Here is a 12,026-nt window from a genome sequence, read left to right as displayed (position 1 = left end):
TACCTGGACGAGGGAGGGGACAAGGGGAGGGAAACAGAAATAGTTAAAATGGGGGGGTACTTCCTGTAACTGTGTAGTACCCCCAAAAACTGTAAAATTTAAAAGAGGACAAAGGCCAACGCAGAGCGACAGTGAGAGAGAGAGAGGAGAGAGAGATGAAAAAAAAAACTCTTACTCGCCAGTTCTCCGATACGCCGCAGCTTGTTCCTCGGCCACTCCTCCACCCTTTATCGGACGACAGCCGCGCCTCTCCGGGCGGATCCGAGGCAGTCCTCCAGCCCCTGGCGGACGGAACACCCCGCCGCGTTCTCGGGTAACCGAAGGGGTCTCCCCCGCCCCTGGCAGCGGTCCTCTCGCTCCAGGCGGTCGCCAGTGAGCCCCTCCCCGCTCGCGGTCGCCGGTCTTAAACCCCGCCGCGTTTCAGCGGCCGGTAGGCGACTCCTGCGCCCCTGGCAGCGGCCCTGACCGCTCCAGGCGGTCGGCTAGGATCCCCTTCTCCCCTCGCGGTCGGCGGCCATCGTCCTCGTTCAGGCGGCTGGGCTCCTCGTCCCCCGGCAGATGGCCGCGGCTGCTCCGTTGGAGTGGACAGTAGTGGCGAGAACTCTACTACGGCGTATCCCTCCTCCTTCCCGGGCTTCGGCACCAATGTAAAACAGTTAAAGGATGGGCAAGGAGGAGGCGAGAACCGGCTTGTCAACATAAATAATAATTTTATGAAAACTCAAACCAAAACCATAAACAAACACACACGCGGACATGCCCGTAATTCTCTCTCTCTCGAACAATCGTCACCGGCCGCCTTTATCCCTCGCGCGCCTCATCAGGCCGATTGGGGACCGGGCGCGCGATATTCCGACCCGGCCCCGCCCCCCGCTCCACAGTTACATTCACACACACACACAATACCTGAACAAGGATAATGGAAAACATGAGGGTTTAAATTAGGGCTGTCGATTTAACGCGCTAATAACGTGCGATTCATTTTACCAAAAATAACGTGTTAAAAACATTAACGCATTTAATTGCAATGCTTTCCTGAGAGATTCAATCTTGTAGTACCACCTGTTTACTCCAGAGGGCAGTAAGTAAAATTTCAGCTGTGTGAGCAACGCGCAGTTTATTACAGTGAACATTAACAACCCTTCAGCGGACACACAACATAAACGTGCGAACCAAGGGATATTGTCTTATCAATGATTAACTTTCCTGCTACAAGAATGTAAAGCATTTTAATTATCTGAATATTTTTTATTATATATATATATATATATATATATATATATATATATATATTTAAAGAGAACCATGTATAATTATTTCATCATTATATTGTCACGATCCCTTGTCATCTGCCCCGTGTTTCGTGTTACTATCCCTTGTCGTCTGCACCGTGTTTCATGTTTCGATCCCTTGTTGTCTGCCCCGGGTTTTCAGTTTCACCGTTCATATTCCATGTCACGTTTTCCCTGTTGTCTGCCCCGAGTCTCACTGTCCTTGTGAAAAACTCTTCCTCTCGAGCCTCCTACGGCTCCGCCTCCCGAGCCTCCTATGGCTCTGCTCCCAGAGACTCAAGAGCCTTCTAGGGCTCCGCCTCTAGAGCGTCCTACGGCTCTTCTCCCCGAGCCTCCTACGGCTTCGCCTCCCGAGCCTTCTAGGCCTCCGCCTCTAGAACCTCCTACGGCGCAACCTCCCTCGACTCCGCCTCCAGAGCCTGCCAGGCCTCCGCCTCTAGAGCCTCCTACGACGCCACCTCCATCGGCTCCGCCTACAGAGCCTTCTAGGCCTCCGCCTCTAGAACCTCCTTCGGCGCAACCTCCCTCGGCTCCGTCTCCAGAGCCTGCCAGGCCTCCGCCTCTAGAGCCTCCTACGACACCACCTCCATCGGCTCCCCCTCCAGAGCCTTCCAGGCCTCCGCCTGTAGAGCCTCCTACGGCGCAACCTTCCTCGGCTCCGCCTCCTGAGCCTCCCACGGCTCCGCCTCCCGAGCCTTCCTCGGCTCCGCCTCCTGAGCCTCCCTCTGCTCTGCCTCCTGAGCCTCCCACGGCTCCGCCCCCTGAGCATTCCATGGTTCTGCCTCCTACAGCTCCACCTCCTGAGGCCCCTGAGCCTCCCTCAGCTCCGCCTCCTAAGTCTTCTACGGCTCCGCCTCCAAAGTCCTCCATGGCTCCGCCCACCACGGTTCCGCCTCCTGGTCCACCCAAGGCCTTACCACCTGAGTCTGCCACGGCTCAACCTGCCTCTGCTCCGCCCACAGTATCTCCCATGGCTCTGCCTGCCTCTGCTCCGCCCCCAGGGTCTCCTGCGGCCTTGCCTACGCCTCCTTCGGCGCTACCACCCAAGTCTTCGACTGCTCCACCTCAGAAGTCCTCGTTGGCTCCGCCAGCCTCCCCAGTGGCCACTCATCCTCCCAGGCCCCCTGAACCGGCCCTTGCCTTATGGCCAGCCCCCAGACCACCTAAACCTGTCCCTGGCCTCCTAAACCTGTCCCTACCCGGTGGACGCCCCCCAGGCCACCTGACCCGGTTCCCTTCGCACACCCCCAAGAGACTGCTTGCCTGCCCTCTCGGCCTCCCTGGTCTGCCAGTCTGTCCTTTGTCCCCCCTGTGGATTGTCTCATTGCCCTCTGTGCCCCTTGTTCCCCCTTGGTCTGTCTGTTTCCCCCGGGTCTTCCCCCTCACTCCTTGGTCCTTTGTTTGTTTTTGTTATTTTTGTCTTTTTGTTTAGGACCGTCTGGAATCCGGTCCTTTTGAGGGGGGGTTATGTCACGATCCCTTGTCATCTGCCCCGTGTTTCATGTTACTATCCCTTGTCGTCTGCACCGTGTTTCATGTTTCGATCCCTTGTTGTCTGCCCTGGGTTTTCCGTTTCACCGTTCATATTCCATGTCACGTTTTCCCTGTTGTCCGCCCCGAGTCTCACTGTCCTTGTGAAAAACTACACTTCCCACAATTCCCAGATCTTCTCACTGCCATTATTGTGTCATTGTTCGCACCTGTTTGTCGTTTGTGATCCTCCTGTGTCTGTGTATATAAACCCTGTGTGTTTTCCACTCCTGGTCAATCGTTGTATGTTGAATGTTTATGTTATTGTTCATGTTCGCTGTTCCTGACTTCTTCTGATTCGTTCACGGTTTCCTTGTCCTTTGTGGATGTTTTCCCAACCTGTGTTTGCCCTCAATGTTCTTCCGTGTTTTAGTTTCTTTTCCCATCGTGGAACTTTCTTTTGTTCCTGTGTTTGTATCATTATTATTTGTCTGTTAATAAAGCTGCATTTGGATCCGCACCTCCCGCCTGCCTTCTCCTGCTTCCACACCAGTCGTAACATATATATATTCAATTATTGTTATATGAGGGGCTTTCTCAGCAAATATTTGTATGTGCGATTAATTAAACGGGACACCATGTAATTAATTTGATTACAAATTTTAATCGATTGACACCCTAGTTTAAATACATGGACATGGGAGGACACACGGCAAAGACAACCACTAGACAGACAGAACTGATAAACAAGATAATCAACCAATAAATCAATGAAAACAAGACACATGAACATGGAATATTCCCAGTGAAGAACCCAAGTGAAGAACCCAACAATCACCAAGGATGCAGTTAATGCACAAAAGAACAAAATGTATTCTAATTCATTGCATACAGTCCATTTACACTACCAAGTTTTTATGAATGTGCTATCTTTGTTTATTTCACTGATGCTTAAGGGAATAAACTATATAATAGGACAAAGTCGGTGGAATAATAACCAGAGAAAATCTGCACTTAATCCTGCAAATTACGCGTTGAGCATGTGATTTCACCAAACCTACTTGCATCTAAACTTAGCGCATTCTTGCACGAAAATACCAAAACTTTATGGCCATGCCCACTGACTTGTGCTTATGAATTATGGCATAGCGCTGCACTTAATGCTAGTGCTCTTAAAATAGACCCCTGGGTCTTTTCATCTGATAGCTAACCGATCAGTAAAACATATGAAGGAGTCAAGTGTTAATACCTCCCTTAATATCACAAATGCTACAAATGCAGCACTAGATCTAAGGACAATTGATAAGGAAATGAACATCAGAGAAGGATCTCAATCTGGACTAATGGAATGGTGAATTGTATAGACTCTATACACACTCACTTTTGGGCATCCAGCACAATAAATCATTCCATAGTTCCCAGAATTCACAGAACCTCAAAAGCTTGATTTGAAAGTGAACTGTACTGATTGTCAAAGATCTGCAGAGCCCAAATGAGAAATTCAGGTAGAAAAATGCCGAAGCCAATCAACAGATATTTAGTCATTAGCAAAAGGCTGGACAATGCTATTTAGAACCATGAATGGTGTAAATAGCAAATGGCGAATGCATCTACTAGATGTGCAGCAACACAATGACATTTCAGATTTGTGTACCTGGTTAATTCTGGGCAGATCTTTAATACTCTCCTCTCTCTGCTGCAAGTCTTCTTGCCACTGTTTCAGATATTCTTGCAGATCTACTTTAGCGCGACCTGGGGGGGTGAAATATTTCAGATCATTCAAAAAATATTTTAATGAATGATCCAGTGAACAGGACTAGATAACTATGATTAAATGGACTAAATATATTACCTCTCTCTGGACATCTTCTGATCACTCCATCCTCTGTGGAGTCTACATGGAAGAGAGGAAAGAGTGTAAAGCCATGAAAGACACAGACATACATACACTCACAGACACGCATGCATATGCATGTATATAGACAAACACACATGGATGTTTCATGAGCTGTTCAGGGTGGGCAGGGATTTGAGTTGGAGTGCTACTGTTTGTTGGTAAAGCACCAGAAAGAGTTGTGCTTCTAGAAACGTAAAATAATTTTTTGCTGTCAGGCGATATAAACAAGGCAAAGAATCTCTAAAGTACATATGAATACACAACACACACATACAGTATGTGTGAATACACGCATAAACATAACCACACAAAATGAATCACATAACACAATGGCGAGAAAAAATAATGAGTGAAAAGACAGAAAGAGTGAATACAAATAGCCTCAGAAAGGAGTGAAAGCTGACCAGAAAGGCGAGTGGAGAAAGAGTGATCTTCAGCCGGAGGAATAGATCTAGATGACTTTAAAACCTTACACTCCTGGGCCCCTGAAGAAACACATAAAAACGCACGCAGAAACACACATTCCTCTCCTGTTACTTGTTTTGTTATGAAAACGTCTGTCCGGAACAAAAATTTTAACAAACACACCCTTAAAGGCAGAGACCCATAAATGTGTTACATGAACTTATCACCACAAAGAGTGAAGGGGGATTTAGATAAAGTGGTGGTATCTTAGACCCCGTTCACACCTGGTATTAAGATGTGTTTTTGGCAGTGTTTGCACGTGTATTTTATGTCTAAGCCTTCAGTGCGATTCATGCCATTAAGAAAACAGTTAATTAAGCTAATTAAGACACCCTATGCCTATGGACATCATACATTACATTTCGGCCAACTAGTAATACTAACTGACATAAAATACATCCACGTGCGAAAACCAAGGAGGTCTAATACCAGGAAAAAGCTCTCTAATAATATTTGCAATTAAAATGTTTGTTATGTAAGCGTAACATTTCAAAACTTGAACCGACACTGAACCAACGCTCCAGGCAGCCTAAATTACACATAGAAAACTCCCGATGTCGCTATAACAATGCAAAAACCCTTACCAATTTGCTTGAAGTGCAAATCAGCCCTCCTTTCCTGTTTACATCTTGGGTTTGTAACTCCAGCTTGCCTAATTTACACTTAGAGAACTCCTGATGTTGCTATAACAATGCAAAAATCTCCTACCGATTTGCTTGAAGTGAAAATCAGCCCTCCATTCTTGGGTTTTTACATCTTTATCAATGGCGATAGCAGCAATGACAGCCAGAGACTTTCTTTTCTATTCCATTGTAGATTAATTAGGAGTGGAAAGTGATTAAAAATAAATAGGCAAAAAAATAAATGATAATGAAAGGATGAAACAATATTTATTTAGTAGGCATGTTAGGTCAGCAGAGATGGTTTTTGTGATCCAATCACATGTGGTTAGCACTAAATACAGGTCTAAACAGGGTCGAAAACGTTTTGTGATCAGATCACAAAAACCACATAGGAATGTGGTCAAAAACACATATGGCCGCATTGCATTTGAGGTGAAAACCGTAATCCATCCTGATTGCATCCCAGCAGCAGTGAAGCACATCTCCTCACCTGTCAATCAACCACTGCACTAAAACAAGAGTTTAAACTTGAGCATTTTAAAAGGAAATAACTGTCTGATCAAATATTTTTAAAAAGCAGACACACACACAAGCATGAGAACTTCACGGATCTTCTTCAGTGTGTTTGAAATCCGCATTCAGGGACACTTATGAGAAGCACTAACAACTGCAGCTCAGGTTAATACAGGCAATCCACTAAAATAACGGACAATTCTGCTCGAAATATTGCTTTTGTTTTTAGATTAAATTTCAGCTGCATCATGGAGAAATAGCAAAAAAAAAATGTATGCTTTCTTTGTCTTTTCTGACTTTGTAGCTGTTCATTATCATGCAGTAACACAGATATAATTATTGATGTATGTTAACTGATCATGAAACGTCCCTGCCCTCAAAATCCGATCACAACTGGTCACAGGATATGCATTTAAATTATGTGTCTCACCTGAACACTTGTGATCGGATCACCCGAGATGCATCTTAATACCAGGTGTAAATGGGGTCTTAGTAGTTATAGATCTGGACTAGTAATCCAGAGGTCAATGGTTCACATTACAGGGATTCGCTATCGCTATTATGACCTTCAGCCAAGCATTTAACCCTAGGCAGTTTAAAATGGAGTCGTCATATATACAAAAAGGGTTGTAAAGGGGTTAGCTATATAGATTATACAGGGTTAAACAGTTCAGCTTAAAAGAGATGAAATAAAAAAAATTAGTAATTAAGTCACTTCACAATATAATATATAGAGGATGATTTCATAGGTAAACACTAAACTCTTATTACAACACACTGGCAGAGATTAGAAAATTAATACTATATAAATAGCTGTGGAGTTTAATATTTTTACCTGGTTGAAGGTGCATTTTGAAGAGAAACTTTAGCTTTTCTGTGAATGACCTGTTGTACAACGTATCTGAAACACACACACACACACACACACACACACACACACACACACACACACACACACACACACACACACACACACACACACACACACACACACACACACACACACACACACACACACACACACACACACACACACAAAAATTAATCTGACAGGTTGTAAAGGGAGCTGCTAAGAGCTAAGGTGAAAGGTCAAAGGGCAGACATTTTAGGTTAGGGTAAGGCTCCTCTTACCCAGACCATTTATGAACTCTTTGAAGTTCACCAGTCCATCTCCGTTCTCGTCCAGTATACGGAAGGCTGATTGTGCCAGCGTGTAAGTGTGCGTTTGTGTGGTCCACGGCTGTAGCATGTTAAACAGGCTGCTAAACTGGGACTGACCCAGCTGGTACTGGTCAATATATGGCAGGCTGGGGTCATGATTCTGCAGGGCGGGATTACACACTGACCAGTAGCAGCTCACAAAGTGTTGCCTCTGTAACACACAAGCATAGTATTACCCAATGTTCTCCTAATCTCCCATACACACTTTCATATATTTGAAAATGTTTCATTGCATTGCATATGTTGCAAATTAAATATGTACATGAACTTTAATGGCAGACATAATTTTGATTAAATTTAAAGTTTTAATAGTAGCTATCGTACATACAAGTGTATTTATAGTTTAACTAACCTTAAACAGCATGTACAGCTCCTCCAGCTGGGCAGCACTGAACTTCACATCCTGAGCAACAACCCTCAGCTGCAACAAAATTACAAGAAAAATGAATGACAATGCAGACAGTAATATCATTTAAGATAATCAAATTGACCTTGAAAACTATTTTCAAGACATAAACCTTATTAATGAGTACATTATTCTCCATAACTCCATATTTCCACATTCAACACTACCATAAAATTTTTATTTTAGTTACTAATGATGATAAGTGATGAAAATGTATTTTGGTCCTTTAAGTCAGGATAACAAAAGGATGTTTAAAGGGGCCATGACATGAGGAATAACATTTTCCTTGATCTTTTAACATATAAGAGGTCATAGTACAATAAAAGCTTACTGTAAGTTTCAGAACACAAAACTTTGTCCTCACTGCAAAAAGAGCATTTGTTTAAACCAAGCTGTCTAAACAACTCTTTCTACTTCATCCACATTGTGATGCCACACTGTGGTAGACATTTGCATCTGACCACCTCCACAACAACACATCAACGCCTACTTTACCTTATTACTTCCATAGTTTCGCACAGTAGCGATGAGCAGTGAGTAAGTAGAAAGCAGATCAGTCAAGAGCAGAGAGTCAATCATAACAGTGGGCGTTTACTGTCAAGTCTTAAAGGAAAAGCAGCACTAAAACCAAGTGTTTCTGACAAAAGGTCAGAATGAGGGTGGAAAATGATCATATTTTAAAACTAAATGACAGTTATTTATTTAAAACACTTTACTAATATTATAATGGAACCTCAGGGAACATATTAAAATAATAATAAAGGCATGTCATGACCCCTTTAAATATTTATATTCAGTGAGGGACAACAATATAAGGACATCAATGTACATCAGCATGATTTTGTACTTACTACATTTTGTTTGGTTGTGTCCTCCAGCGTCTGAATAACATACAGCTTGTTTCTCTTACGCATGGTTTCCACTTCCTCTGTTCGAATGTCTACATATTTCTGAAACAATGCATTGTTATTATATATCTGAGTGATTATTTGTCTCAGGTCTTTAGTTTGCTGACCCTATAACTCCCATCAGAGAGGGCTTCCCTTCAATCTCAGCAGTCTGAGAGAGCTGAATTCTTAGGCGCTTGCAAAATGTACACCTTTTAATTGCTTATTTCCCCATAAACCTGTCACATTAATCATCTAAGCATTAACAAAGACATCAAATGCTTCCAACATGCTTTTTGTGGATGCATTTCATTATAGTCACAAGTATTGTTGCTTCTTATTCAGTTGTGACATAAGAAAAAAAGACAATAACTAATAATTATTTAAAACTTCTCAGTGGTTTTGCCATTGCACTGGACATGCTTGTGAACCAACAAAGCCTTTAAACTGAAAATGGATTGTAACGTTCACTACATTGTATTAAAGTGTCTGCAATCTTTACCTCATATGCCTCCTTGATGAGATTACAGATGTCAACCTTTTGCATTGATTTGTCATTGGCTGATGCCTGCTGTACGGTTGCTGGGAGGGGACTATCTTTATTGGTGACATTGTCGAAAAACCTGAAGGACAAAATCAGGAATAAGGAAAGTTTAAGCTTATAAATACAAATGTGCTGCAAGAATAAAAGACGTTTGATGTATGCTGTCATTAAACAGTATTTATTTGAGGTGTAAATCACAAGTTTCTACACGATTCAATTCTTATATCGATTCTCTTAGCCAGCGCTCCGATGTTTGCAGATACCTCAAAGTCTGCCGTGATGTGATTTCCAGAGGCCTGCAATCGATATTACGATATTTTAATATTAAAATAATATTAACAAAATAAAGTACTTCTGTTGTTGAAAAAAAAATTATCGAATTTTTTTTTTTATAAAAATAAAAAAAAGTCACATACAAGAGATCATCAATTGTTTGATGCTCAGTGCATTGTGGAATGAGGGAACCCCTACAGTGACAATATCTACAACAGTCAAGCAAGCCTTTCAATCCGGAATACCCACGACAGGAGAATTTGTGCTATCCGTGTATTTTCTTGGCTACAGCTTCCACAGTTGTGTTGAAAAATTATTTTACAGTTTACTGTGTTAAATGTTAGTAAGGGTGTTCAACAGTAGCTTTCAGGGAGGCTTGAGAAAAATAATATTTATAATACAATGCATAAACTTGAGTCTTTGATTTGACTTGATTTAACAAACAGTATTAATATGAACATACAAATGTAATTCTTATTTACAGTGAAAGTTAAAAGGTATTTCATATGGCTTCCCGTAAAGAAATCTAACATTTATATAAAACTATAGTTTATATTGTTTGGGCATAAATGTACATGGCTTATACAAATGAGATGATAATAAACAATGATTTAAGGAAAATATATATGTTACATATAGGAGAAGTCATTTTTAGTATTTAGAAATATACTGTATGTTGCTGCATAACATGCATTTATGTATATAGACTTTTTTTATATCATATCTTTTTATGTAGGCCTTCATTTTTATATCATATGTTGTGTTAAATCAGATTATTTGTATGGGTTTATTCTGAAAGCTACTGTATATAAATGTCAAAAGAATTTGAAATAGGAATTTACATTGGACTTGTAAAAATAAATAAATAAACTAATGCCAAGATGGCACTCTGCCTCCTCATTTTAAAAGTCCACCCCATGCCACTGGTTTTCAGAGTATCGTGGCTGTTTAACCATTTTAATTGGTTGAATTGCTTCATAGAGCTTTAAACTAGAAAATTCTCATGTAGAATTCAAATGTATTGCATGTGCCACGATCTCGAGGGAAACCTGATTTAATCGAGCATGTGAGCCGCTCTGTGCTATCCTGTCAACGGAGCTCGCAACCCTGTTGACTTGCGATCATGTTCTTTACTTCAGGAACTTCAGGATTCCATCAATACGCACACACCCGAATCCCATATGAGAAGTGAATTTAGGACATAAAAAGCAAGATGAATATCACAAGGTTGCTGCATCCATGAAGGAAATGCGTATGGATGTGACAGGCATGAGAATTTCAAAATAAAGGAACGTTTAAAAAATATATATATTTATGTGTTGAATTGATGAGATTGTATTGTTGGCGATTTGATCGATGCATCGATCCAGATTGAAAGATTGTTACACCTCAACTATTTAACAGTTGCTTGTCATCCAAAATGTTTTTATAAAAATAAAATAATAATAAAAATGACAGTGACCAGGTTTATTTATCCAGTACTCTTTGTATGACACATCTGTATTAAAGAGATAGGTCACACTTAGGTCATCATTTACTGACCATCATATTGTTCCATACCTATATGAATTTCCATCTTCCTTTGAACACAATGGAAGATGTAAGGCAGAATGTTAGGGACTGATATTGACGGTCTAAGTCACCATTCACTTTAATTGTATGGGGGAAAAAATGCAACCCCAAACAGTGCGTTCCACAGAAGAAATTCATAAAGGTTTGGAACAACATGAGAATGAGTAAGAGGAGACAGATTTTGCATTTTTGATTCAACTATTTCTTTAAGGTGCAGGACATTCTAATCACCTGTTGAGGACAGTGACAGCCTCTGCGTCGTCATTGCAACAGAGCAGGTTGTCCATATTGTAGTAAAGGACAGCGAGGCCAAGCTGTAGAATGGCTTTGATTCCGTCATAAAAGAAACAGTCGACAACATTCACAGCGCTCTCTATGGGGAGTACACCGATGAAGAGAGTCAGGAACCATGACAACGACACTGACGAGAAAAACGACAGGTCCGTCATGTGTTCGGTCAGCTGGGTTAAATGCACACGGATCAGTTCCTCAAACACGGCCTGGTCCACCAAAGCTCCTGGGAAACATTTATACACACACATTTGAATAATACTAATAATACCCCTGCATCTGTCAAAGGACAGTTTGTAGTCTAAAGGCCAGGGTTATACTTTGTTTTTGTGCATTCTGAATGGGCTCACGCCGGTCGACCACATTGCTTTTCAAAGTATTCTCTTCTGACTGCTAGCGAATAAGAACTCGTTTGATGCATGACCACTACAGTTGCTTTGTGATACACTTTTATTACAGTCAATGGCAGGTACACTACTTCATGTTGCCCAAAAAATTAAGCATGCTTTGATCCTGAAAGAAACCTCTGTATCACACATTTCTGCCCATTGTGGATGTCGCAGTCTGTGAAT

The 12,026-nt window shown here is 41.9% G+C and overlaps 1 protein-coding gene across 1 annotated transcript in view; it reads right to left on the bottom strand.

Annotated features, from left to right (window-relative positions):
• The window catches only part of LOC127638859 (TBC1 domain family member 8B-like), a 33,089-nt gene that overhangs the window by 4,496 nt on the left and 16,567 nt on the right, over positions 1 to 12,026 (bottom strand). Inside the window, exons 12-20 of the mRNA XM_052120594.1 lie at positions 11,395 to 11,680; positions 9,277 to 9,397; positions 8,739 to 8,837; positions 7,834 to 7,902; positions 7,392 to 7,632; positions 7,096 to 7,161; positions 5,064 to 5,144; positions 4,615 to 4,656; positions 4,417 to 4,514 (exon numbers count right to left, since the gene is read on the bottom strand). Coding sequence (XP_051976554.1) covers positions 4,417 to 4,514; positions 4,615 to 4,656; positions 5,064 to 5,144; positions 7,096 to 7,161; positions 7,392 to 7,632; positions 7,834 to 7,902; positions 8,739 to 8,837; positions 9,277 to 9,397; positions 11,395 to 11,680 — 1,103 coding nt within the window. The remainder of the gene's footprint in view (positions 1 to 4,416; positions 4,515 to 4,614; positions 4,657 to 5,063; positions 5,145 to 7,095; positions 7,162 to 7,391; positions 7,633 to 7,833; positions 7,903 to 8,738; positions 8,838 to 9,276; positions 9,398 to 11,394; positions 11,681 to 12,026) is intronic.

This window comes from Xyrauchen texanus, chromosome 4, assembly GCF_025860055.1.
Source record: "Xyrauchen texanus isolate HMW12.3.18 chromosome 4, RBS_HiC_50CHRs, whole genome shotgun sequence".
NCBI lineage: Eukaryota > Metazoa > Chordata > Actinopteri > Cypriniformes > Catostomidae > Xyrauchen > Xyrauchen texanus.
Note: the sequence above shows the minus strand (reverse complement) of the source record. Positions and strands in the feature narration are given on the sequence as shown.